This window comes from Panulirus ornatus, chromosome 28, assembly GCF_036320965.1.
Source record: "Panulirus ornatus isolate Po-2019 chromosome 28, ASM3632096v1, whole genome shotgun sequence".
Classification (NCBI taxonomy): domain Eukaryota; kingdom Metazoa; phylum Arthropoda; class Malacostraca; order Decapoda; family Palinuridae; genus Panulirus; species Panulirus ornatus.
The window spans coordinates 2176416-2203715 of NC_092251.1; the positions used below are offsets into that span (position 1 = coordinate 2176416).

General features: G+C 41.6%; 1 protein-coding gene across 5 annotated transcripts in view; it reads left to right on the top strand.

Moving 5' to 3' along the window:
• LOC139757760 (nephrin-like) overlaps positions 1–27300 on the top strand; it is a 400579-nt gene that overhangs the window by 272210 nt on the left and 101069 nt on the right. For all 5 annotated transcript variants that reach the window (XM_071678535.1, XM_071678538.1, XM_071678537.1 and 2 more), the window contains 3 exons: positions 4010–4162; positions 20920–21090; positions 23161–23451. In XM_071678535.1, coding sequence (XP_071534636.1) covers positions 4010–4162; positions 20920–21090; positions 23161–23451 — 615 coding nt within the window. The remainder of the gene's footprint in view (positions 1–4009; positions 4163–20919; positions 21091–23160; positions 23452–27300) is intronic.

A 27300-nucleotide genomic window follows, 5' to 3' on the forward strand; every position in this document is an offset into this window, starting at 1 on the left:
TTCATCTCTTTTCTTTTAGATGATGTTGGTTGTTGTGATTAATGTACTCACTGAGGAGCTTACGTTTGTCCTGGTTTGGCAGCACTTTCATACTTTGTATTTCTGGGGACATACGTCATGCTATCCTCTACTTATGATTTGATGAAGGATCTTTCATCTATTTATGTGTTCTCAGGTTTTTTCTACTAGTGAGTTTTTCTTTGTTGTTGTTGTTGTTGTGTTGTTGTTGTTGTTGTTGTTCAGGTTATAAAGTTTCAGAAAGTTGTTAGTCGACCTGTGGGTAGAAGGTATGGTTTTATTTGTTATTTGATTATAAACTGGTACACGTCAGGTTTTATCTTTCTAGATGTATCTTAAGAACTTTACGTCCAGTTTGTTATGTATATCAACCCGAGCCTGGGTGGATGGGTCATTGCAGTGGACACCTCACTTGCTGTTGTCGTTATGAACCAACAACTCTGAGAAAACAAAACAAAATTTAGGGAACGGAGGACGCACAACTTGTCTTTTAATTTTCCATTTTATGTCAGTTGGATGATCGAAGGCCCCTCAACTGACGTCTTCTTCCCCTCCGGCCTTCTGCTGTAGTGCTCTCCTGAAGATCCAGGTACTCATAGCATGACCCGCAGCATCCATGGCTAGTTCCTTTGGTATCTAATTCGATTATCTCGCGCGTCTCCATCCTCGGCGGCCTACAGGTTAATCTCATCACCAAAACAATTATATCCGTGTTATGTCAACCCTGCCATCGGGGCAGCTCGTAGGTTCGTGCCAGTCCCTGAGGAGCTTCTGTTATTACCTGGGTGAGAGTGGGCCTCCCCTTAACACTCCCCTGTCCTCACAACTCTCCTGGTCTGAAGTCATTCCAGCATACCCCAATCCCAGACATGGAAGTCCTTGGGAATAAAATGTACCTTAAATCCATCGTCAGACTTTTTGTTTTTTGACTTCATGAAAAATAAGAAAGAGATTTTGATATGCGTCGCGTCGACTGGTCTCTGCACTCTGCTAGATAAGTGTACGTAGTTATAATCATTTTCGTTCCATGGTAATAGTAAGCTAAACTCTTTGCGGATGGGCTTTGGCAGTATTCCTCCTCCTCTTCGTTTTTATAATGAGTGAAATCTTTTACATTTCGCCTAATGAAGTTGGTGTGTGTGTGTGTGTGTGTGTGTGTGTGTGTGTGTGAGTGGGTGTGTGTGTGTTTGTGTGTGTGTTGTCCATATTCTATGATGTCGTACCTACTACTTAACACAATATTCAAGTCCTCCTTTCAGCCTTGATAACCAAGACCTGTCTCATGTCAAATAAGGATCTCATGAGTATATCCAGTACCCACAGCTCAACCCCCACATTCCCTTCTTCTCTTCCTGCCCACACTCCAACCCCCACATTCCCCTCTTTCTTTCTCATATACGTAGACAGTTATGGAGCCCATACCTCACCGTCACTGTCAGTGTTTTACTTGAGTGTTTTTGAGAGTTGCAAATCCTGCATCATCTCAGTAACAAGGACATCTACAGCACTAACTCAGTTGTGTTTGTTATGGTTCACGAAATTAGGGAAAAGGAATGATGTCAAGCCACTTCTGCAGGGAAGCAGTGTGTTTGTGTGTGTGTGTGTGTGTGTGTGTGTGTGTGTGAGGAAAGCTGGTGGTCAGTAGCACACGGTGTATCTGCCATATGTCATCGTCTCTGGCTTTATGATGTTTACAAATCGTTCTTTAGGTGAGTAGTGAAGGTTAGGAGTGGAAGTTACGAGGGTGAGGACATATTGCCCACAGATTCACGGGTGAAGATTGTTCAAAACGGATATATACGTAGAGTATCTTGGTGAAGGACACACACACACACACACACACACACACACACACACACACACACAGAGCAAAACTTCCAGCTGGCACTAGAATAGTTTCTGCCCTGCACATCATACCTCGCAGCCACTAATTAGAGAACTTTTGTCGAATTTCTCCCTTGAAGGTCATTATTGCCAGTGTGAAAGGCCGGCAGGGAGGGAGGTCTCCAGTTGACAACTTGAGCACGACTGTACATGACCCTTGAGCACGACGGTGCGACCTGTATAAGGCACGACGGTACGACCCATGAAAGCATGATGGCTCAGGTCAAAGACCACGTCATCATGCCTAGATGTCAGAGGGTCGTACTCAAGGGTCGTACCGTCGCACTCAAGAGTCGTACCATCGTACTTAAGGGTCGCAACGTCGTACTTAAGGATCGTGGCTTTTTATTTTCTTTTGTTCAGTTCTAATGTTTATGTTTCCGCCGGAATGAGGAGGACAAAGAAGCAAAGAGCAAATACTGTGTGTTTGTGTTAGACAAAGGAAGAGAATAAGTGTAAAAAACAAGGAAACGGAATAAAGAAGCGAAAACTGGGTTCAGTAATGATAATGATAATGATAATGATAATAATACTAATGATGATATTAATAATAATAATAATAATGATAATAATGATAATTTACAGCTGTTTGAATGAAGTTCAGCCAAATACTAATCATATATAGTGAAATAATAATGGTACAGGGGTGTTTTCTCCATGTTAATTCATCATGTGTGTGTGTGTGTGTGTGTGTGAGGAGATTTTCTTCTTCGATATATTCATGACAAAGAGTCTTTTAACCAGTCTTCACTGATGCAAACATGGACCCTCTTATGTGAGGACGAATTATAATGATCACAGGACATGAGGGAAGAGAAGATAGACTCATGATTTATGGTTCAACACCTCGTAAGAAAACATAATTTTTGCTCTTCATATAATTGGTTTCAGCAGTCGTTGCATCTGGGTTGTTGATGTGATGTTGTTTAATCTGACGTTGTCACCTCACTTAATGAATCAGACTGAGAGGGATAAAGGCTTTTTGCATAATCCCAGTAGTCGTACTTACTCAATAAATCTGATCGCGTTTGACTCTCCGAATATAATTAGCTCCCCCCCACCACCTCCCCAAGAAAAAAAGAATATTCTGAGCCGTCTGACATGATAGAATTTATTTTTTATGATAATTGCAGGTCATTTACCTGACACACACATACACGCGCACACACATACACATACACACACACTATTTACATTAGCCTTTATTTCAAAAGGAAGTCCTTGGGGCACCAAACTATTCCTCCACGCAAGTCAACATTGTAACAAGATAAACCTAACCCAGCAGGAGTGTATCATGTTTGTATGTGATGCCAGTGTCAAAACGCCCATTTATCGGCTTTATGATTGAGATCGTTAGTTCTTTCACATATTCGAGATGTATAATGCCGAACAGCTTTTGGGAAAATGGTTCAAACAACCACTAGACGTGACACTTCGCTGCTGAGAATTCTGTTGGTCGTGACGTGATGGCCGACACACCTCTGTCGTCTGCAATACGGTATGCTACGTAAACCACCATTGGCCAAAGGCCCTCGTGTGGTCGCTATTCAGCCAATTGGATGTACGCTCATAGTTTTGCTCAGTCATACGAGCGGTGGCGCCTGGTATTTACTCCCCGGCTTGTGTGAGCGACGTCCACTGGGCAGAAGACAGCAGCACACCTGCAGTCCAGGGCTGTTTATTGTAAGTAAACCATCAAGTCTACGAACGTACCACATAATGATCACATATGTTGCCAGACATGATATTTACGGGATCTGGAGCTACAGTGAATCATAAGAACTACAAATTGAAAACATTTTCGTGGTTGTTTTAAAGAACTTGAGAAATTACTGATTATTAAGTGGTTTTGTTTCTTCGATGTAGATATATTCTCGATAAATCGATTTGAGAATGTAACTACCTTTAACACGTTTTGTTTTGCAGTAGTAATTTGTTTATATTCCAGAGTGTGTGTGTGTGTGTAAAAATCTTGTGTACTCTTGTATATATATATTTTGGTGCTTGAGCTATCAAAGGAATTTTTTATGGTCTATTCTTCTCGCAAACTATCGAACGACCAGTCCACCTCTCAAGCTAATCTTCCTCCCCTCCTGTCCTTCCACAGTGGCACCGACGACCGTTGAACTGCTGGGTCGAGGTCGCGAGGACGTCATCGAGGTGCGCGAGGGTGAAGAGGTCACCCTCGAGTGTAAGGTGGAGGAGGCCAAGCCCGTCGCAAAGGTCAAGTGGTACAAGAACGAACAGGAGATACACCTGGGTGAGTCTTGTGTCTCCTGGTAGCTCAGGAGGCAGTGTGTGGGGGTTAGGTGAATCCTTAAGGGATTAACAGATATTTCAGGATGTCTTAAGAGGTCGATATCTTGGAGTAATTCCTCGATTAAGATGTACGGGGGCTGGGTGACTCTAGTGGGTTAGGTTGGGTAGACTAAGGGGATCGAGATTTCTAATTATTAGTAAGAGAAGGTGTGAAGGAATAAGTATGTTCTTAAAGCAATGATAGATTTATACAGATAATCATGAGCGGTTGATGCTTCTTGCTAGCGAGTCACAGTATGAGCCAATAACTTCAGGTAAGTACTGAAATGGGCCAGACATTGAGGTTGTAAGACATTTAGGCGAACGATATATTTAAGTTCTCAGGGTAGGTGAGTGAATTACGGCGCAAGATGTGCGAGTTATTGTGTAACTGTTTGTATAGATAAGCTTTCAATTCAAAATGACATGGATGGTGGTGGGTCCCCGGACGCTTGATTCGTCAAAATTCATGGTGTCTGACGAGTCGGAATGGATTCCATGTGAATATTGGGCAAGATAGACAAACAAATATAGTGAGACGTTAACCGAGCTGAGCCCAGGTGAATTTTGAATGATTCATGAATGATTTGGTGAAAATTCCACCACAGCACAAACTGGGCCGATCATCTGGTGCTGAGTAAGTCTACCAAATACTGCGTTGTTTTGACGAACGAATAATTGAGATGGTAATCTTCACTCCCATGCATTGTTGATTACACGTTGATTAGGTCAAGATTCATCTATTATTAGGGATGTTGACGCGTGGAATAAGTGTTCATTATATTTGTTTTATCCAGTGGAGGACATTCATGTTTACAGGATTTCCATGACCTTTTAAATCCATTCATTGCTTCACGGTTTCCATCTCGAACATTTGGAACTGTTGCTGAAACTGGTTTCATGATTATTGCTACCATCACAAATAATACATCTGGTATTGCTACTACTATTACTACCACCACCACTACTACCATTACTACCACCACTACTACTACCATTACTAACACTACTATTAGTATAATTTTGGTTTTTACTAATACTAATTAGGATATTTCTTAGCTGGAATATCAATAGCAATTACATTATTAGCAACGTAACTATTACTTGGAGGTTATCACTAGCAATAATAGCAGAAGCCACGCCAAGATAATAGCGGCAGCAGCAGAACTAACAATGATACGAATGGTGGTAGCATCAGAAACAACATTGTTAGCAATAACAACTCGTCAGAATCATTCTTCTCCAGCAATAGCAACATTAATAGCAAGACTGATATCGAAATTAACATTGATATTGAAACACTAATATTAAGTAGAATAATAAGCAGTACTGATGTTACTAGGAATCATAATAGCAGAGTAACTAATAACAGGAGAATAATAGTATCAGAAGAAATACATCAGAAACGCCATTAATTACTAACAGTAGAAGTATCACAAGACCCATTGATGTTAGTAGCAACACTTACAAAAGTGAAAGTATTGATACTTAAAAAAGTACGCGGTAAGCTGATATTACTTACAGCAGTAGAAAAATATAAACGCCATTACCACGAACTGCATTAACGGCAGAGACAACAGAGTAAGACACTTTTCACTGCTCAATCCTCTCTCTCTCTCTCTCTCTCTCTCTCTCCCTCCCTCCTACTCTACATTCAGCCTAGCACGTTAAGCGATACTTTTTTCCTCGACCACAGTAAAAGGAGACCCATAATAATCCTCCAGCAGTAGGAGAACCAGACGGCTAGTGTCATACTTGTATGTTTTACTGCGTCGTTGGCAACTCCCACTTGACCCTCCTGGGTCTTAATCCTGGCACAGACAGAACCCCAGTTGGGTGTGTTGTGGGGGCTTTGTGGGGTGTTACCTCGATCCAGGCAAGGGATGCGCCCGAGGTTCCTTTTGGATGGTGACACAAATGGATTTCGTCTCGGATTCTCGTAAGTTTCACTAGTTTTCCGACACATTTGTAAAAGATCCGAGTATTTCACGATTTACGTTTACAAACCAAGTTGATATATATATATATATATATATATATATATATATATATATATATATATATATATATAAACCTATATCCTAGTAATTTTTTGCACATATTACTTGGATGTAAAACTTGCACGTATTTTTTCATGATTTTATACATTGCATCATAGCACTTCACGAAACGAGTGAATCTCGTATCATTCACGCTGATTTTCTTTTTTTTGACTAAAGTAATTTTTATTCTTACCGATTTCATTCGACTATTTGATGTTCATTGCATTACTTTTATGTGTACCTAAAAGCCAGGCACTTTACTCGTTACTTAGTCCTGTAGCCTTTTTTTTATATCAAAGTTAAATGAATTTTGCCATATACACTGAGCGAATATCAGCTGTTGTAAGTTGTATACAAAGTGTCTTGATACTTTAGGGTATTAGACTTATAACCTACAAACGTAATAAGAAATATCACACGTCAATTGTACGTACGTCCTTACTTAGATGGCAAAACGAACGTCGAAAGAATAAATATATGAACTGTCATTATTTATCGTACAGTCATGTATTAACCCAGTAATAGACCACATGATACACATTTAGGTTCTGGATACACCACCTTGATAGACCATTTAAATACAACACCTGGATTCAGGACTTGTATGATACGGATACATCTGAATACAGTACTTGCATATATCACAGATATAGAATCTAGATACAGCTTTTGGATACATCACTTCGATGAATCATTTCGTAAGGTCAGAATTATTTACCCTCGCTGATCTAGTAGGATCAACTACAACTTTTTGTATTCAAGCCACTGTGGGTTGTTGGTCGTCCCTAAGAAACTGTATCATGAAAAGCATGAATATTATGCTCGTGTTGTGTTCGGGAAAGGAATTCGGGGACAGATATAAGACGGCCATCAGTAAGTTTGCTGGAGCTGTCCACGATCAATGATCGCCACCTACAAGGACGATATATCTCGAATGGTTGTTGTTGTTAAAGATCCTTTTGGTCATGCGCTAAGATTGCTCTCGAAGAAAACCAATGGTTGACAGTAGGTTTAGTGATTTACGTCATGGATATTCCTTGGTCTGACGTGTTTTCGATGGTCTTAATGTTTACATCGAACGAACACACGCACACACCCGGTCCTCCGTGGTGTAGTGGTCAGCGTTACGAACCGTGAGGCAGCACGAGCTCCCCTGGGTCGGGCCTGCATGATTTCGAATTCTAAGCGCGGTAGTCTGCCCATAGCCAGACCCAGGTGTTCATAATTTCCTCCGTGCTGAGCGATTAGATGAGGTACCTGTGAGTATATACACACAGGTAATAAAGACGTCGTGCAGATATACAGGGTTAAGAGATAGACCAACGCGAAGTTGAAAATTTCCCTATGACGCAAATAGTAATCGAACACACACACACATATGTATGATAATATAACCCACACTGTAATAAACGTAGCTATGAAGATCAGAACAGACTCTGTAGTCATAAGTTAGGATCGCGGCGTGTGTTCCATATGGGAAGAGCTATTACGGTGGTATAACGATGTCGTTATGGGCGGAGCTGTTATGGTCTTGTAGCTCTGGTTAGTATGGGCGGAGCTATTACACTGCTGTAGCCTGGTCGGTCTCCAAGAATCGTATAATGTCATCAGAACTCTTCTGACTGACGTTCCCTTTCCTTAGATGCGACAGATTCGCTTGAGCACTCCGAACCGATGTGGATATATAGGACATTCTATCCTTCCCCGTGTCGTTCTCTCCGCCCTAAGCCACTCTCCCTTCTCCACTCACCATCAATCCAGTTCCCTGTTCGCTTGCTGCTGCTTCTCCTCCTCCACCCCTCCATCATCCTCCGTCCCTTGGTATTTCTCGTCTGTGACAGAGCGTTGGGACGGTGTTTAGGCACGTCCTTCGCTGTCCTCCGAGCCTCTTACTGTGGGTCTCTCAAAGGACCTTTGGCGGTGAGGAGCCTATTGGCATTGTTATGGCGGCGTGCTGCCTGTATCTGCCCTGCCAGGTCTGTGCGACGTGGGGAAATGAGTATGTTTAGAGGATGGGGGCCATTGTTTGGGGGAAGACTGATGGGTGCCTGTGTGAGGGTGGAGGGACGTATGATGTATGGATGAATACATGGTAGAACATGGGAAAGTCAGACAACAGATTAAATGGGCTATGACGAGGTTATCTTCTGGAGGACAGTAATGGCATCCTAAATTCTGGTCTATATGTGGCGATGGAAATGGATGGGTGCATACAGACGGATGTGTTTTGTATGTGTATGACAAGATGATTTAGTATACGCTTATGGGTGAGTCGATATCTGTGGATGGAGATAATGTGTAAATAGATAAAGGTCTGCTGAACTTGGGCAGCCAGGCTGAAAACAGTTGAGATATTTACAGATATTGCAGAACTGGAAGGTCATGGTAGTTACTAGTTAAGCAATCATTCAAAAGCTTAAGGGTAATGTGAACTGGATATTTCCACACTTAACATAGGCACATGTGTGAGGTGTGTGTGTGTGTCGTGAGCATGTTTCATGACTGTGTGTGCATCATTGCTGTGTGTGAGTATCAGGGTGATATGCATATGCAGTTGTATTTGCATATGCATTTGTGTGTGAGCTCCGTGGTTCAAAGGCCCCCCACCTGTGTGCAGTTACCGTCACAAAGCTCCTCTTGCCTCACTAATAGATAGCATTTCCTCCGCCGACGTCTTCTGAAAGAAGTTTTAGACTCAATAGACGTGGCGCAGTATTTTTCATCTCGGTCCCACGCGTCATATACACCGAGCACATCTGGGTACAAACTCCGAGCAGAAACTATATAGGAAATTATATGAGGTCCAATGCTCGGTAGTATATATACAGGCATCGACTTTATACAGCGAATATGTATCTATTTTTTTTTTTTTTTAAAAGCTTTATCGTTGGTGGTATTCGTGAGAGGTTGCCATGGGTCTTCAGTGTAATATGACGTGTAAGATACTGTAAGACTTGTGCGTGTGTGACTTGTGCAGATAAAACCACAAATGAAAGTGTGGCTGCAAGATCTTGCGTTTATCGCGTCTTCACTTTGCCTGAAGATGTGCTAAACGAAAAGATCTTGCAGATACACTTTTATGTCTGTCTCCTGTGGTTTTATGTATGCTGAAGCCATCATGTTCCCGTACCATTATACATTGTAGCATTGGCTATCATAGTGTAGGTAATCCTGGCACTGGCTAAGAAAAATTTTTTATTTTCCTTTCAAACTATTGAAACGTCGTAATTGAAGCGAACTTAAGAGGAAAAATCACTTTTTGCTACATCTGAACGTCTGGACCACTCTACGTGTAGGAGGACCTGATAGATGTGAGAACCAATAGGAAGGAAACTGTATGTTCCTTTGTTACCATTTGAGGGAATGGTGTTCACAGGCAAGCTTGCATGTTCTTTGAACTTGTGTCCAACGTATCGGGCGTATTTTCCCAGCTGCTTGCAATAGCAAAGGGTTATCCCCCTGCAAAATAAGTCCCAACATCATATCCCAAATATTGGTAAATGTCTTGTCGGAAAAATATTACCTTCTCTTAATGGCGTCTGCAACCGACAAATTACTCGGAACAAAATCATTTTAGTAGACGGTACTCTCTCTGCTCCTGCCTGTTGACGTGAAGGGCTTCCGGGTAAAAGAAGTTGTTTTCTGTATTTTAAACCCTCGAACACGGTGGCACGACCCTCGATGATCAAGTCTTTGACATGACGGATCTGGGTCAGGTCAAAGGCCAGGTCGTCATGCCGCGCTATAAGGCTCAGCTGGACTCGTTATTACTTTGATCAGTTATAAAGATACAGAAGGGGACTAACTGATAGGAAGTATTGAACGATTATACAGATTTCTGTTTTCATCTCGAAGTATACAGAAAAACAAAGAACTCGGAGGCACGAGGAGACAATACAAAATTAACGAGAACAGCAGAAACTGTGAATAAACGGAAATCATATGCTGTTTTCAGGGCCAATCAAGTCTTGTCTGGAAACAGTCCATGAAAATGGCACTTTTATCAAAGCGAGTCAGACACGAAGAAAGAGTGAACTCGGAGACCCCTTTTTCCAATATAAAAAGAGGAAAATTATATATTTCAGTTTGATTTCCCTCGTGTAATCAAAATGCCCCAGCGAACAAAGTTACACCCACAACGTCAATTCTCGGGGAATGTTTGAGGGATACATTTTTTTTCTTTATCAGAAGGCCAGCTTTAGCCCTAGAGGAGGGTTGAAGCTGTACATTTTGATCAAGGTTCAGTCTGGGATCCTTACATATACCTTCCGATGGTTTCGAAGGTCTTCTGCCAGAACAGTTCGGTATGGGACCCTTAACTTACATTACGTATGTCTTACGATGGTTTCGTAGGTCTACCCCCATGGCGAGTTTTCCTTCAAGTTTCTATAACTTTTTTGCTCGTTCAGGTTGGTGGAGGCCATGATCCACAGGCCTACGTGGCCGACACATCAAGGCCTTTCTCTTGTCATCGTCTTTCCACCATAACAGCTTTCGTGGCCTCTTCACCACCTCTCAGCCTGCTTGGGTTATCTGACTGTCCTCGTCTGCAAACCTCTCCTTCACTTTCCTTCTACTTCTCCCCCTCCCCCCCATCCCCTCCACACGCCACTCCACCACCCCCTCCTCATCACAAGCACGTTACATCAAGCACCCTTCACGCACTCGCCATTGCAACCCTTCCTCAACCCAACGCTTCTCTCAACACTCCTTCCTCCGCACTCTTTCCCCACCAGCACACTTCTGCTGCTGCTTCTCCTACCCCCCAACGTTCTCTCACCTTTCCTTGCTGCTCCCATGATCCTTCTGTCACCCCAGTTCCACTCATAACAACATAGAGCTGAGGACCTTTGTTCTGGTAATATCTAGAACGTCAACCTGTTTCCTCTCTGGTCCTGAATTTGTTCTGTTAATAAAAAGGTTTTTTTTCATCCGGCTATGAATAGTTTTACATATATTTCTACTTTGTCTCGAACAATGAAGTGTTAGATTTGTGACTCTGATGATTGTCTTTTCATAAACCCGTGTGTGTGTGTGTACACTTAATTTGTCTACATGTAACCAGACTCTTCACACTGTACAACCATTCCTATCTTAGAAGTACCACCATGTGCAGAATGAACAGGTCTGTGGGGAACATCGTAAATTCTACTGGGTAGATATACTATTTTCTTTGTCAACAATACTTTGGTCACTTTTTGAATTTCACAAAAACGTATTCTCTTGTTTCTTTCAAATATTACTGCTGTTACTTCGCGTATTTCATTCATGAAACCGGATTTCCTTCTTTCATACGCACTAACTCGTCCCTGTAAAAGGATCGGTCAACCTTTATGAACTCCATGCGTCGGCCGGGTGGGTCTTCAACGATAAATCGCTTTTATTAAATTTCCCTAAAGATGAAGACGAAGAAGAGTCTAGTGGAACGCTTCCGTCACTTGCTTTATTTATGGTGGTCTTGTTCACAATGTTTTCTTTCCTCTCTCTCTGTACTTCAGTGTTGAATCTCGGAGGCTAAATTATTTTTATTGGTTTAATTTTTTTTTCTGTACCAGTTTGCTTGCCCAGTTTTTTTTTTTCTCTCTCTCTCTCTCTCTCTCTCTATATATATATATATATATATATATATATATATATATATATATATAAAGGCTTTGAGATCATTACATGGTTAGAGAAACTTTATGATCAGGGAAACTGATATACAGACTGGATATTATCTGTAACAACTTTGCAGCATATTTACAAAGACAATGCGAAATATCCTCATAAATAAATTTGAATAATTACATGATCAAATAGTATTTTGTAATAATCCCTTCTACAGCGTTTAATAAGATTATTTTAGTAGAGCATTTTGCAAAAGTATGAATAATTTATCAAACCTTCTAATGGGGAAAATTCGTATAAGCATATTAGAAGAACCTTTGATACGAGCATTTTCTAATATTCACGAAAGGGAGCATTTGTTCAGAAAACGTTGTCAATAGTATTCAAAGAGAAACATTTACTTGCATTTTGTAACAGCATATGACAGGAGGGTTTCAAAAGGTCATTTAAAGTGGACTTTTATAAAAAAAAAAAAGCAGTTTTTAAACGACGAAAGGGATCGTATCGTTAAACAGGAGGGTAATAGTTGGAGTATTGGAGGGAGGACCTGTCTTGTCTCCACCTATCTTTCCTTATTTTGATCAGTCTTTCCTTTACTTCCCATTTCCCTATTCTCTCGCCCACGTTCTCGCCTCTCCTTTGCCTTCCATCCGTCGTCCTTTTCAGCGTTATTCTCCAATCTCATGTAATAAATCATTCCCCATTTTTATATTCCTGATCCCCTTGTGAATTACGTCACTTTCTGGAGGTTCCTGGCAATAATAAGATCCTCCAGGCTGTTATAAATAGGGTGCTCAGATTTTTTTCTTCCCCCAGCACGAGCTTAATCTCTCTGTGAGCAAGTAAGGGTGCCAGAGTGGGCACGACGCGCCGGGGAGCGACGCGACGACCAACGTAACATTCCATAAAACCTTCGTGAATGTTATTGTAGTAGCTAGGGAAAGGGGGCTGGTGGGAGGGGGGCGTAAAGCGGGATTCGTTTGTGCGTACGACACAAGTTCATGTTACTCTGCCTTTTGGTTAGGCTTCTCTCTCTCTCTCTACGTCTCATAACGATCGCGCCCCCCCCCCCCCTTCCCCCCGCACGCGTTTGTTTATTTCGGCTGTAGCACCGGCACGACCGAGCAATTGGCCGCAGTGTTCTAGAGAAACTACAACAAAAGTTGCTGGTATCGCAGGATGATGGCTGAAATTTCACGTCATTAGATGCAAAGTATGGTGTTCTGTGGGCAGTGGAAAGTAATCCACTCCTAGATTATTTCTAGAGGCCACAGACCTCAGTGATTGGGTACCACAGAGGAAGGTTCAGCAACAGCCATTAAGCACAACAGATATTTTTAACTTCTTTGATTCGCATCCCCCATGGCAGATGTTTCGTGACGTCATGGTACGTACGAACTGTGGCAGATGTCTCGTGACGTCATGGTGTACGGCAGATGTGTCCCTTGATGGAGATGTTGTATGAAACCAGTGTAAACACCCGTTGAAAACAGATCCCCTTGGATGACTCCTATGACCTGTTCTACATCCCCATTTCTCCAGGATACAAGAATATGGGAATTCGAATCCCGTAAAATGAGATTTATGATGAATTCTTAGAGAGAATTGTGAAGGCCGGAGTATACAAGAAATGTATCCCCGAATATGACGCCGGTTCCTCTACTTTATTCCTACCCCGGGAGCCTTTCCTATCTTTATGATCCACCCGCAGCACTCAGGAAGGTGGCCACGTCTACCGGGCGGGACCACAGGTCATAAAGTGCAGTGATGTTGCGTTTGTGTGTGTGGGTGGGTGTGTGTGTGGGTATCACCAGAGCAGCATATGTTTGTGTCTTCACTGTGGTCGTTGCATCTTCGGCAGGAAGGGCCTTGCGATGTGTTGAATCTGTGTTTGTAATTATGTAGGTCTGGGTGAGGTCTGGAGCCAACACGAGAAAGAGAGACTCGTGTTGGTCTGGGAAGTGTGGTTACAGAGGGATGTATGTTTGCTGACATGGTGTTTAATGCTAAGTTGGGAAGGCGGATGTTCCGTTCTGGTCGGGTCATTTCTGTGTGTGTGTGTGTGTTCTGTCAACTTTACGTTGAGCATGTTGAAGTGGGGTTGTATTACGGGATCTTTGTTACATCGCGTAGCACGGAGTAGAAGCATACGTATACATATACTTATGTATATATATGTAAATATATACATATGATTTATTCCATTCATATTTACTGTCCACCTGAATGAGCTGAACACAGATCAGAATTTCAACTCGTATTTGCTTAATTTTCCATACATGGCGGTGGAGAGCGTCTCGAATTCTATATTTCACAGCTTTGTTTACCAAAGGAGAATTAAATTTGTGTTAGGTCGGCGTGATGCATACATAATACTGCGGAGCAGGACACAAATTTGTTCAAGAGAGATTCCCAGTGTTATTTTGTTGACAGAGGAGTTGATGTTTTGTACGTCAAAATTACATGTGGTATTTTGTGTGTGTGTGTGTGTGTGTGTGTTTGAAGCAGATAGGGAATGAGTCTGAACGTGGCCTCGCTGTGTCTGTTCTTTGCGCAGAATTAATTTCGATGAGAAGGATTTTCATTTTTTACGAAAGGAAACATATTAGTTGTATAGAAATACTAAATAGTAACATTCATTCTATTTTATGCATGGTTTTGTATCTATATTATTTCTTAGATACCGGATGTTTTCTGTATTAATAGATACGTAGCCTATACAGACTGTTTTCTTTAAAGAACACTTAAGTTTAATGAACCATTATGCAGAATACTTAGTTTCGTTCTATCCTGTTTCTCTTGTATTTGTTGGTTTGTCTTCATGCTCGTAGGCTGGTCATTCGCAAGTTTTTTTTTTTTTTCAAGTAAGTCTTTTCATCTTGTCTGTCTGTCATCCAGCTTCTTGTTTCTATAACTATTTGATATTTTCGCAAGAAAGTTTATACTTATATCAGTGTCGTAGTGTTATCGCGCAGATTCGGCTCTATAGTAAATACTTTTAAGTAGTCTCCTTTTCGATTTGAAATTAGTCGTACACCTGGCAGTGCAGTTGGCCGGCACCCGGAGCTTGTCTTCCTGCCGGCAGATCTCGTACACTTTACTACTGGATGAACGTTCTTGTTTTTGTACCGATGTACTTAATTAAGGAACATCAAATGCCATACATAAAGTCTTCAGCTTCTCTAAGCAACTAACCTCGTACTGGCAACCTCGTCTCAAAGAGGATCTCTACAGTTATTTTCCTTCTTTCTATTTCCTCTTCCAGAATAAATGACGCTCGCAGTAACCCTCCTCCACTAAAAATAAACTGGCAAAAGAATTCGATATACAAGACCTCATTCCTCATACAGGAAAGTTTATATATATATTCTTTCATCCAGTAACTTGTTGTAGACGTGATCAGAAACTTGTTTACTTCTACTGGGAGTCCACTATAGAAGATGGGGGGGAGAGAGATCATCAAAATGCACCGGGAGATGATACCAGGCGACTCTTTGCGCCCCAAAAAGAAATGATTTTCTATATATTCCTTCGTATGGTCAGTCTTGTGAGTTTCCAGTCTAGTTTTCTAGAGTGTTTATTTCTTTCCTATATTTTATGTTGATTGAATCCACATTTATCATTCGCCTTATATGACATCACCGATAGTGCCAGCCACAATCTTTACTGAAAATTGTTTATCTTCTTTTACCCTGAATCGAAAACATTGCCTTGGTTTTCGTTCTCGGTACGTAGTCATCATGTCTTTCACTCCACCGAAAAAAGATAAGCTGGTTAGATTATTATTTAAACCTACAGCTCTAGTTAATTTACTGCACCATATTTAACGTTGATATCATCCGACGCTGGTTTGAAACAGTTCTCTCTTAACTGGTAGGGTTTGTGGGGTCAGGACGTCCTGATGATGAGGGAACCAGTCGAAACATTCATCGTGGGAGGAGCTGGCACATTCATAGGTGGATCTGGGTTCATTATCCGTATAAATGAGGCAGCGGCAAGGAGGGAGGAGCGAGGATAATGCCGACCCAAGCGAGGAGATGCCTGGGCCCAGGGGGAAACTCATCATAGTTATTTAGTAGGGCGCTGTCTCGCATTCTCCCCTCACTCGCACCTCGTCGTGTCTGGCTCCTACACAGTGTCTTCTCTTTTCTTCTTTCCCCTCACTCGCTCTCCGTCATAAGTAGTTTCTGTTTAGCCCGACTTTTATGTCAGTCCTTCTTATGGGGCGTCTTCTTTATCTCTTTGCTTGGTCGTCTTTATAATTTGCCTTTTTCGAGAGTGAGTTTCTCTTTGATCCGTTTATCGTATCAAACCATACGTACTGTTAACCAGTATTTGTCTTCTGGTTTGTGTGAGAACCTATACTTAGGTTTCCACGCCTTACACGATGAATGACAACCTCTTGGTAATGGTTGGAGGAACCTTTTATGTATTTTAAGAAACTTTCTAGAGAGCCATAAGTCCACTTCATAGCAATCGTCGATCAAGACGACAGATTACCCAAGCGACATAAATCAAGATGTTTGAAATAGAATTATCAGCAGACAAACCACAGGACACATTATTCCTCGTCCCGCTCTCCTCCACCCACGCTGTCCACTTTTTCTTCGTGTTACGCCTCTCTCTCTCTCTATCTCTCTCTATCTCTCTCTCTCTCTCTCTCTCTCTCTCTCTCTCTCTCTCTCGCATGCCATCCACTCCCCTAAGAAGTCTTTCTTTTCACTCGGTATCCTCATTTCCCTTCGTCTCGCTTCCATCTCTCCCTTTTTAGTTTATGGAATTATTGGGCGTTTAATTTTTGAAAGTTTTGCTTCTACTTCCATGTATCCACCACCATCTACGTTGTCTTCATATATTCTCCTACGAAGACTTCAGCAACCCCCACCAATCCTTCACGACCTCTTCTCCCGTGCAGCCTTTCTCCTCCCAGCTCTCGTACACCTCTATCCAACAAGCCACAAACACCTTCATCAACCAACCATTCCCTACAAACGTGCATTCCTCAACCTTTCCACAAAGGCCATTTACTCACCATCCTACAAATCCTTCCACACACACACACACACACACACACACACACACTATACACTATCTCGCACATACACTTTGATTCATCCACCATCACACAATGTAACTCACCACTCCCATACACACCCTTCTATTCATCCCCCCCCCCCCCACAACTAGTCTATACCCACCATCCTTTCATAAAGAAAATACTTAATTCGTCGTAACCTCCAGAAATCAAGACATTGCCTCCATTAGCATGGTGTTGGTCCTCCTGCCATTCTCCTCACAACACGTGACAGGAGCCACTCCGTCACCGTCAGGACCCTCCCGTCCTTATCTCCAGGCCTGCCTCACAATGAGTCTGCCAGCGCTCCCTCCCCTGTGTGTGTGTGTGTGTGTGTGTCTTAGTTTACTTGCCTGTGTCTGGTTATGTACGTTATTTTCGTATTTATCTCCCTCTCTTATAACTTTATTCTTTTTCTTCCTCTTTTTTCTTCCTCTCGGCTTTTTTTTTCAGTATCCCCTTTTCTTTCCTCATTTTGTTTTTCTTTCTACATTTCTCCCTTTCCACCATTTCTTTCGCCTTTCCTACCTCCCTCTCTCTCTCGCTCATATCTCTTTATCTCTCGCTTTTCCTCCACTAAATCTTCCACGCTTCCATTCCCCTTTCTCCCAACATTTCAGTCCACTTGTCTCTGTCACACACACAGCCATAATTTCCACGACATTTAAGGAGTGTTCACCGCGAGTTCCCGCAGCCATATCTACACCCAAAGTGGTTTGGGTCAATTTTTATATGATGATGGAAGCAAGTGTCTGTGGCCGTTAAAGATGGAATAGTCTTTAGTGAATGTTTTGTAGATGTTTACTGAGAATTTATATCACAGTCTTGAGTGAATATTTTGTTTCTTTTGGGGGAAAGATGAAAGCGGATTAGTGTTTCTGGTATGTTTTTGTTTTTTCAGGCTTAGTGTTTGTTCTTTACTTAAGAACATTTCTGGATCTGTTTTTATTTATGGATATCAGAGGTACATTGATGGGTCTACATAAATACTGTCCATATGTATTGAACATTTTTCTTATCTATATATTTTTTTTAGCTTGCTCTGCATGAGATTTTCTGAGCTTCATCATAGTTCTAATGGCTGACATCGGACGTCGGTAGATATTCAGCTTTACAAGCGCTCAGCATCCTACCTTACCTTTCCGTCTAACCTTACCTTACGTTACCTTACCTTGCCCTCCTTTACCTTACCTTACAGATTTTGAAACCTATTCACAGGGGCCTCAGTCCACTATGTTGGCACGAATACAGTTCAAGGCCAAACGACACAGACGTGGCAACTCGTACGATATCTGGACACGAATCGTTGTGCTCTGGACGAAGAGAATACATTGCCTACAATATGTCGAGAGGGATGGTCATCCACCTTCACGTTGAGGAGCGGTGGGCACTGCACATGAGATTTGTGTTCATAAGTGTCAAGAAGAGTCAGGCAACTTGGCGAGGAGACGTGCGCTTGTCTCTGGCTGTGAAATCATATAAAGATTGTGTTCACTCGCGTCGCGCAGGGCCAGCCAGCTTTTCTGGGAAATGCTTCACTGTGTTTCTGCTGCTCTAACTTTGACATTAATCTATTGTATAATGTTATTAGGCCTGTGGGTTGTAGGAGGCTGGCTCCAACAGCATAAGCGGAGGCGAAAGACGGTACCTTGGCTACCATACAGAGTTGTAGGGGAGTAGGCAACCTGTTAAACCATCGTAAGGTGTACATCAGGTAAAGTGAATTCCCAGACTGTGCTGTGTGGGTAGAACATACCTAGAACCAATTATAAGGTATACGTCAGGTAAGGTAGGATCTCTGACCAAGTTATGTTTGCAGAAGACATTCCGAAACGGTCACCAGCTATAGTAAGGTACCTACCTGATCTTCCTCATCTGACAATATGTATGTAGATTTGTCTCGATAAATAACCCAAGTATTTGGGATGAATTTTCTACCTTAAGTTGGAATTAACACAACTATACAGAGTTTCAAACATTCCTGATTCACTTCACCAGCATAGTTTATAGAGTGAAATACTCCACGTAACAATTAACTAAAGATCAGGATATGCATACACTCGGAACTTCTTGCAGAGTTATAATGATATTTGCATATTATTAAAGACTAGGGGGTGAGATGGGAGGGAAACTCGATGTGGAGCAACTTCCATTATCTGTAGACTACCTACGGAAGTTTGTATAGTAACTGAAATTAAACTTCGTTTTCGTCCAAAAAGAAAGGTGTTTATTCTTTGTTCAGATCCAGTGTTAAATATTAGTGTGTAAACATTCATGTTATAATGCCCTACGTGTTTACTTTCCCTTCTCGGTGATATTTTCCGTTCCTAACTCCAAACACTAGAGACGTAACCCCTGCATAAATTTACATGCGTAATTGTTATTTGATCTCCCGACTGGGATGACTTATTTGTTTTCTTGAAATTGTTATTTCTGGATTTGTTTTAGGAGTGCACGAAAGCGCGTGCGTACTGTGACACACACACCGCACGCGCACATAAATCATTCCACAGTGGCACTTCTTAAACCCACGTATCAAGAAATGCTTTAGACAGCAAGATATATCGTTCATTCACCCCATTTCTAAATATCAAACTGCCTCCTTTCAAATCCAAGCAATATATCAAGTTTCTTGAAACATCTGCAGGCCTGGATATCTCGCGTAAATCCCCCTTGACTAAGAATTTGCAAGGGTCTGATTCGAAAGTGGGTCCTCGTGTAGGTAGGATGCATGAGAAGGGAATTCAGACCGAGGCACCCCGTGCGGCATCTGGTGATGAGATATGAAGATATTTCTCGATAATATGATCATAGTCGAAGCCATTTGATGTTGTGGTTCGCATGTATATTTCCCTCATGGTGACCGATATGGCACAGTTGAAATATGCCTCGGGCGTTTGTAATCCTGAGAGGTTATAGGATGAGGAAAAGATGAGAGAAGGAATAGAACTCCAAAGCTTCGCTTTACGAGTAAAGAAAGATGGGTACTGGATGAGAGCTGTGTTTACTGGGTTAAACTTGATACGAAGTACAAGATGGAAATCCTCGAAGTAAGATGGTATTAAGACTTGTATTGAGACCTTTCAAAACCAGAAAAACAAGACTGAGAAAGACTCTAGTCAAACTAATGCTGTTCGCTGATGCTCCTTTGTTATACCGTCACTATACAGACAAAGAAATCGCCAAGCCAGAAAATCTTTTTTTACAGCCTTTACGTATTAAGTAGAACATTAGAATTACAAGGTCAATTAAAAGCTTTAAAACTACGCTCATTACAACGTGGAGGCAACATATACATTATCATAGTCATGGAATATATAAAGACTTTGTTCTTAACCCATATACGAAGATGATTCTCTCGTGGAGTGACAAACCGGATAGAATGTCCAATTTAATCCTACAGAAAAGCAGAGATGTTGGAGTAGATGTTAAGGGAATCGTTCTTGCGATCATAGGTACGATTTGTGTGTTATGATGGGAGGACGCTCCAGGCGGCGTTAGAAATATAAGTTTTATTTCTGCTTAGTAAATCGTCTTCATGTGACTGGGTCTAATTTTTCTGATGGAAGACATGTCCAATAATGATTTTGGACATTATAAAGTGTACGGGTATGAAAGTCATTATTGAATTTTGCAGGAAAATCGTTTGCAGGATAGCCAGTGTAATAATCATCTCGTTGAAATGCAAAAGCAACCGTCTTTTTGTGTTTTTCAGAATTGCATATAACAACTCATAAGCTCGTTTGTAAGAGCAGCTTTTTCAAGGCATTAGTCTGGGTGATGTTAGGGCGTTTGAATAAAACCTTATCTACAACACTGACGCCTACTGGTGGAGAGAGAGAGAGAGAGAGAGAGAGAGAGAGAGAGAGAGAGAGAGAGAGAGAGAGAGAGAATGTGTCAATTAAGAAAGCCAGAAAAAAAGAATAGGAAACACGGTCCTCGACCCGTGCTGGAGGACCCAGGACCTAACCTTCTATCCTTCGTCTCCTACAGACTCGCGGGACGACGTGACGGAGGAGTCTCCTAAGCGACGGCGTCACAACCTCCTCTCCAAGATAACGCTGCGGTTGACGCCCGCAGACGACGGATCTCACTACTCCTGCCACGCCCACCACCCTGCCCTCAACGCGCCCATGAGAGCCTCTGTCAAGATCTCCGTGCAGTGTGAGTAGCCTCCTTGGTTCCTTTCTCTCTCTCTCTCTCTCTCTCTCTCTCTCTCTCTCTCTCTCGTTTAAATGAAATCTTTTTATATCGTGTTATTGATAGAATAATTTTATATTTCTTTTATAATTTTTCAAGCTTTATATTATTTTATCTGTACCAAGTAAGTACTCAGATAGGGAAGGTGGTCGTGGTCAGTTTGTACCAGCTCACTTTGGATTTGTATACATGTATATACATCATAGCAGGTGCTCGTTCATCAGAAGCTAGTGCGAAAACTGTAGTCAATAGGATTATATAATGTTTTAATCGTACGATTATATCTTTGTAAATGGACTCATAATTGTTGAACCCTTTAAATGTTTTTCGTTGTGGATAAAAGCGTATAATATGTAGTTAATGCTGTCATGAACAATATAATAACTGAAATATTCTATTATTCAGTGGAAGAAAATTTTTGAAATTTGAACAGATGGTAAGAGTTAACATGAAGTTGAGTCTGTTATTAAAACGTGTGAGTCGTGGAGTCTGATCAAGATTTTTTGGCAATTGAAAATTTGTAGATAACTGATAATTATATAAGAAAGAACCAGCCCACGTCGTCATTATGGCGTATTCCACGTACGCCCACGAACAAAACGAAGGACTTCTACGTGCACACTGTTACGTTGCAGTGATGCCTCCACTAACGCAATACGCACGTACGCCGACGAGTAATTTACTTGTTCTTATGACTACACAAGGAGGGGACAGGTCGGCTAAACACAAGGGCCCGTGCTAGACTAAGATCTAGTGACAAGGTCTTGAACCAGGGTAAGACCTAAAGAATATTTTTTTTTTCCTTTTATACCTCGAACACTTGTACGTGGTTATGATGGACATATACAAAGCACTATGCCACATATACACATTCATATGAACATTTTAAAGTCACTTTGTTTTAGTTATAAGTCTTGTTTATCCATCAAAAATAAAATTTTTGCTGTATCATATTTCGTAAACTCAAAAAAACACTATGCATAGTTTCGATAATTTATAGTAGTACTACATTTCCATCAAAAAGGTTTTTAAATGATGCTTGTTTACAAACAAAATTCATATCGGATACACCATTGAAAGTATCGATAATGCTTTCAGTCCTTTATAATAGCAGGTCAAAGTAGAAATACCGACACTGGCGAGCGAATGTGTTATGTCTCCCTCTACAAAGCTTTTTGCCAAAACTCAGATTTGCTTGACGTAGCAATTAATAAGTTACAATGAAATAGATTGGAGGTGAAAAACACTCTGGCCTCTTAAAAACAGTAAGAATGGTCGTGATAATGTAGTCAGTGTGATATGTGGAAAGACGTATTCATTCCAAATTTCTTGAACATTTGCTGAAAATTGGCTAATTTATGGCCAGAAGGCCCAAGATTGTAATTTCTATTAGCCTCTGACCTCTTAGGAATAACAAGAAATGATGAAATAACAATTATAAGATAGGTGTTGTGAGACATGTAAAACAACACCGTCATGCTGAATTTCAGGAACACTGACCGAAATGTATCCATGTAATGGTCAATAAAACCAAAGTTGTGGTTTTCGCTATTTTTTCGATCATTTAAAAAAAAAGCTGTAAATGATATAACCTATGCACAATGGGGGACATGAAGAGAAACTTGTATAAATTCCATGAATACTTGAAATATGAACAAGTAATGTCTTCGTCCCACCCCTCAGTTTTTAGTGACCTTTGACCACTTTGATATCGTCGATATGGCTCAAATCACACATTATCCAGTACGTTGTGTGTGGTCTTTGGAAATGTATCGGTATTCAGTGCTTCGCCTCGTGTGATTGAAATCTGTAAAATCATCTCGGAATATACTTTTTAGATACTTTTGAGCCCTGAAAGTTTCATAAAAATCGTCTGCTTAAAGAAGTGGTGCTATACCTTTATACTTTGGAAATGGAAGATGATAAAACAAGTGTAGTATCTCTCCTTCCATTAGGGACTAGATCCAGTATTCTATTATCCATTGAATTTCCCATTCTCTCTAAATGACCAATTCCCGTTTTCTTTTGCCACAGACCCACCGGGCCCACCCGTCATCACAGGGTACACTGCAGGAGAAGCCATCCGGGCGGGCGAGGAGCGAACGCTCACCTGCAGATCCAGGGGGGGAAACCCCTTAGGTCGAGTCGTCTGGTATCGTAACAACGAGAATATAGACAGCACCGACCGGGCTGTGGGAGCAGAGAGCGTCAACGAGTACAAGTTTATCGTGGACTCGTCCGACAACGGTGCTGTGTATACTTGTGAAGTCAGAAACAAACTGACGGACAAGCCTCTCCTCGCCTCCGTCAAGCTGGATGTCCAGTGTAAGTGATCCCTGCCACATTTTCTTGAATGTGTTTCTCTTCCAATTTTCGTGTTGCAAGGTTTCCATTTCTTCTATGATCTTGTATGATCTTTTCTTTGTTATATTTTTTCTTTATTTAGTTTGGAGTTTGTCCTCTCGTTTGTATAAACTAGGACACAAACAATCTCTCTGCAACACTAGCAGGTCTGAGCGGTATAGATATATTCTCCAAAGTCATAAACCGATATTTCCCTTAAAGATCGCTATAATGTGGTTATTCACATCGATGATCTACGGCACAGCACCCTAATGGCCTCCCTAAACACGGAGCTCGTCGTAAACCCTTCTGTATCTACGAGTATTTACTGCCAGGTTCCCTCACTACCTACATCCCACCCTCCATCCTTCCCTCCTCTCTCCAACACCCAGCCAGAAGCTATTCCCTTCGGGGAAAGACCTTTTATGATGCTAATCTCCAGCTAAGACCCCGTGAGACTCCAGACACCGGTAAGCACGTCGGTCTTTATGAAGTCGCAGGAAGGACGTATTTGTTATTCATTACTCCTGTCCATGAAGCGAGGTGGAGGCCTTGTTGTTCTTGCCTGGGATCCGCTGTCGCTCCTGCTGAGGAAACTTAGGGAAACGTGGAAGTTGGGCGGTGGATACATGATGTGACAGAACAAGTCACTGGTGGGGAGTTGGTGGTGGATATATGATGTGGAGGAGCAAGGTGCTGGTGGGGGTGTTTGTGGTGGAGGAGGATACAGGGCGATGTAGCAGAGCAAGATACTGGTGGGAGAATAGAGAGGCGGATACATGTGGGGGAGTCCTGAAAGGATGCTATAGGAACCGTAGGAGGATGTTCATGGTCCCGGGAGGAGGACAGGGAACCCAGGATGATGCAAGGACTCTCGGAAGGATACTGTAGGAGTCTCTAGACTCCATAGAAGTGAGTATATGCTCCTGGGGGTTACAGTTGCTGCGAGGTGTCCAAGAATCGCAAAGAGCAAAGGTAACTCGTAAATATACCAGGAGTTGGAGGGATCAATCCTGAGAAACGGCCACATCTGGGAATTTGTTCCTGGAATTCACTGATCATTAAAGATCCCGAAAAATCAGGTTCATGATATAAAGTTACTGAAGAGGGAAGTTATTTTTGAGTAATTTCTCAGAATCGCTCGATATACCTTGTCAAGGTATTGACGTGCCATATCTCTCGTCTGTTGTAGGTTATATGGTTATATATACAGTAGAGACGGTTATATCCTAGAGGCTGTTTTGAAGTCCTTTCATTCAGAATTATTAGAAGCGAACACGTACTGGAACTGACGTAGGGAAAAGGAGATTTATATAAGGAAGGAAGAGAGGGGAAGAGAAAGCTAGGAAAGATGGGGACAGGGGAGAAATTTTAAAGAGGATGGGAGGTTAGTGGTGAGAATATCAGTTTTGGGAAACCATGGAAGATAAGGGAAGATGATAAATAGCGAGAAAGGAGGAAAACGTTTGGGAGAAGGTCGAATGTGAACGTCAGGAGTAAGGAAAATATAAGAGAAAAGTTATTTAATACCGAGGAGGAAAAGGCAAATTAAGAGCGACTCTGAAAACTTGTCTTATACTCTCTCTAAAAAGGGATGAATATTGGCAGTTCAGCGGTGCAGAAGGTGATAAAAATAAATTCCAGTAGAATAACAAAAAAGTCAAACTGCTCAACCTAAAGCAGATGGATTCCAAAACCACAGTAATCACTTGAAATTAATTTACAACAACATTATGAAAGAAAGGCGAACTACGAGAAATCCGAGATGGTCAGTGGGAGGATAAAATAAAGATACAGGAGATGAGACGAAAAGGAAATTGCAAAAGAGAAAATAAAAATTCTTTAAAACAAAAATATGCTACAAGTTGCCACCTGCCCCTTCGTCTGGTGTGCCTTCTCATCACAAGTTTCTCTTGTGGTCATTTCCAGCGCTTGCTGGACGGTGCTGAGGAAGGAAGGGTGGTGGGTCAGACTGTCAATAGGAGGGCGAGGGAAGTGTGGGTAGAACGTCGATAAGAGTGAAGTATGTGTAGGTAGATTGTCGATAGGAGGGCGAAGTGTGTGGGTAGACTGTCGATAGGAGGGTGAAGTGTGTGTGGGTAGACTGTCGAATGCCGGGCGAAGAAAGTGGTCGATAGGGGGTCGAAGGATGAGTGAGCAGATCGTCGATAGTGGGACGGAGGAGAAAAACCCCATTCCATCTTAGTGTCTAGTGGGATGGAAGTGGAGGAGAAGGGATGGAATGTTGAGGGAGTTTCGCGTACCACCCATTCTGCTACTAGATGCTATAGACGTTGGGGTTAAGTACACATTAGAACGATAAGGAAGACGCTCGATGCTCTTATATCAATACTAAAGTTGTGGGAAGTGAGGTTCGTGATCTTATTGCTAACGTAAGGTATAGGAAGGTAGAAGAATGGCTTGATTGGTGGACAGGGAATAGAGTAGAGGATGGAGGTGGTTGGAGTGTGCGTAATAGATACACATTTATGAACACTTATGTACATCGGTAACTCTCCATACCCGTTAAGCGGCTGGTTTGGCCTATATGTATCTTGTGTGCAACAGTATGTTTTCCGTTGCTCTGCGTATCTTCCGTCGTAAAACCTTACTGCCAGTCGAACCTGTGTCTTCATGTGTTTTTATGACCCTGAAACCGTTCTGCTAAGGTTATCGCTCTCGGATGTTGCCCAGGATAATATATATATATATATATATATATATATATATATATATATATATATATATATATATATATATATATATATGCACACCGTGACCATCAGATTTGTTGAATCGGTTTCGTCTTTTTTATAGTAGAATTTCATATGTTACACTAATTAACACGAAGAATTCCAGTACATAATTGTATCATCAGAACTGGAGGAGGCCGTCTTCAGGAACTGTTTAGTTTCATATGAAAATCTCGAGGGTAATATTCCATATCTCACGTCCTCTGGTGTTAGAAGCGGGGCATGCGGGAAAGGAGGGAGGGAGAGAAGAGAGAGAGAGAGGTGAAGGAAAGAAGAATGAAAGAGAAGAGAAGTTTCCTCAGAATCCGATCCGGAGTAGAGGGGAAAAAGATATAAAGGGAGAAAAAAAAGTTTTGTAGAATGTGTAATAGGGAGGAAGACGATTGCTTCCACTGAGCCTGGTGAGGACTAGTGCACCTTCTTACAGAAGGAATCTCCGACATAATTCCTCTAATGCTTTTGTTGCCATTGTGAGGTAGGTGGTGGTGGTGGTGGTGGGGAATGCTGCAGTCACTCCTGCTGTTATTACTTCTACCACTGCTAATGCTTTTACTGCTACTTATAGTACTGCTGCGGCTACTGATCCTACCACTGTCCATGGTTCTGCTGCTACTACTGTACTACTGCTACTAATGATAATACCACTACTACTACTGCTACTAATGATAATACTACTACTACTGCTAACTATCTCTAAATTATGGGTGGAAAATGTGGATCATTTGTAACGCTATACCTTCATAGCCATTTTCTCTCGGTTTTCAGAAACGTACTAGTAACAAGACTCGGTTCGTCTTTAGTACAAGGTACGGTATGTCTTTGCGGCGTTGCTGCCGCTCACAATAATTGCCCAAGTCTTTTTGCCTCTATCTATTCCCGAGATATGAAATTTGACCAAGAATGTTGGCATTCTCTTAATTCTATTAATATCTGGTTTCCACCGTACAGAGTGAGCGAGTTCCGCTGTGTGTGTGTGTGTGTGTGTGTGTATATATATATATATATATATATATATATATATATATATATATATATATATATATATATAAAGATTATATCCATAGCTGGTAATTAGGAA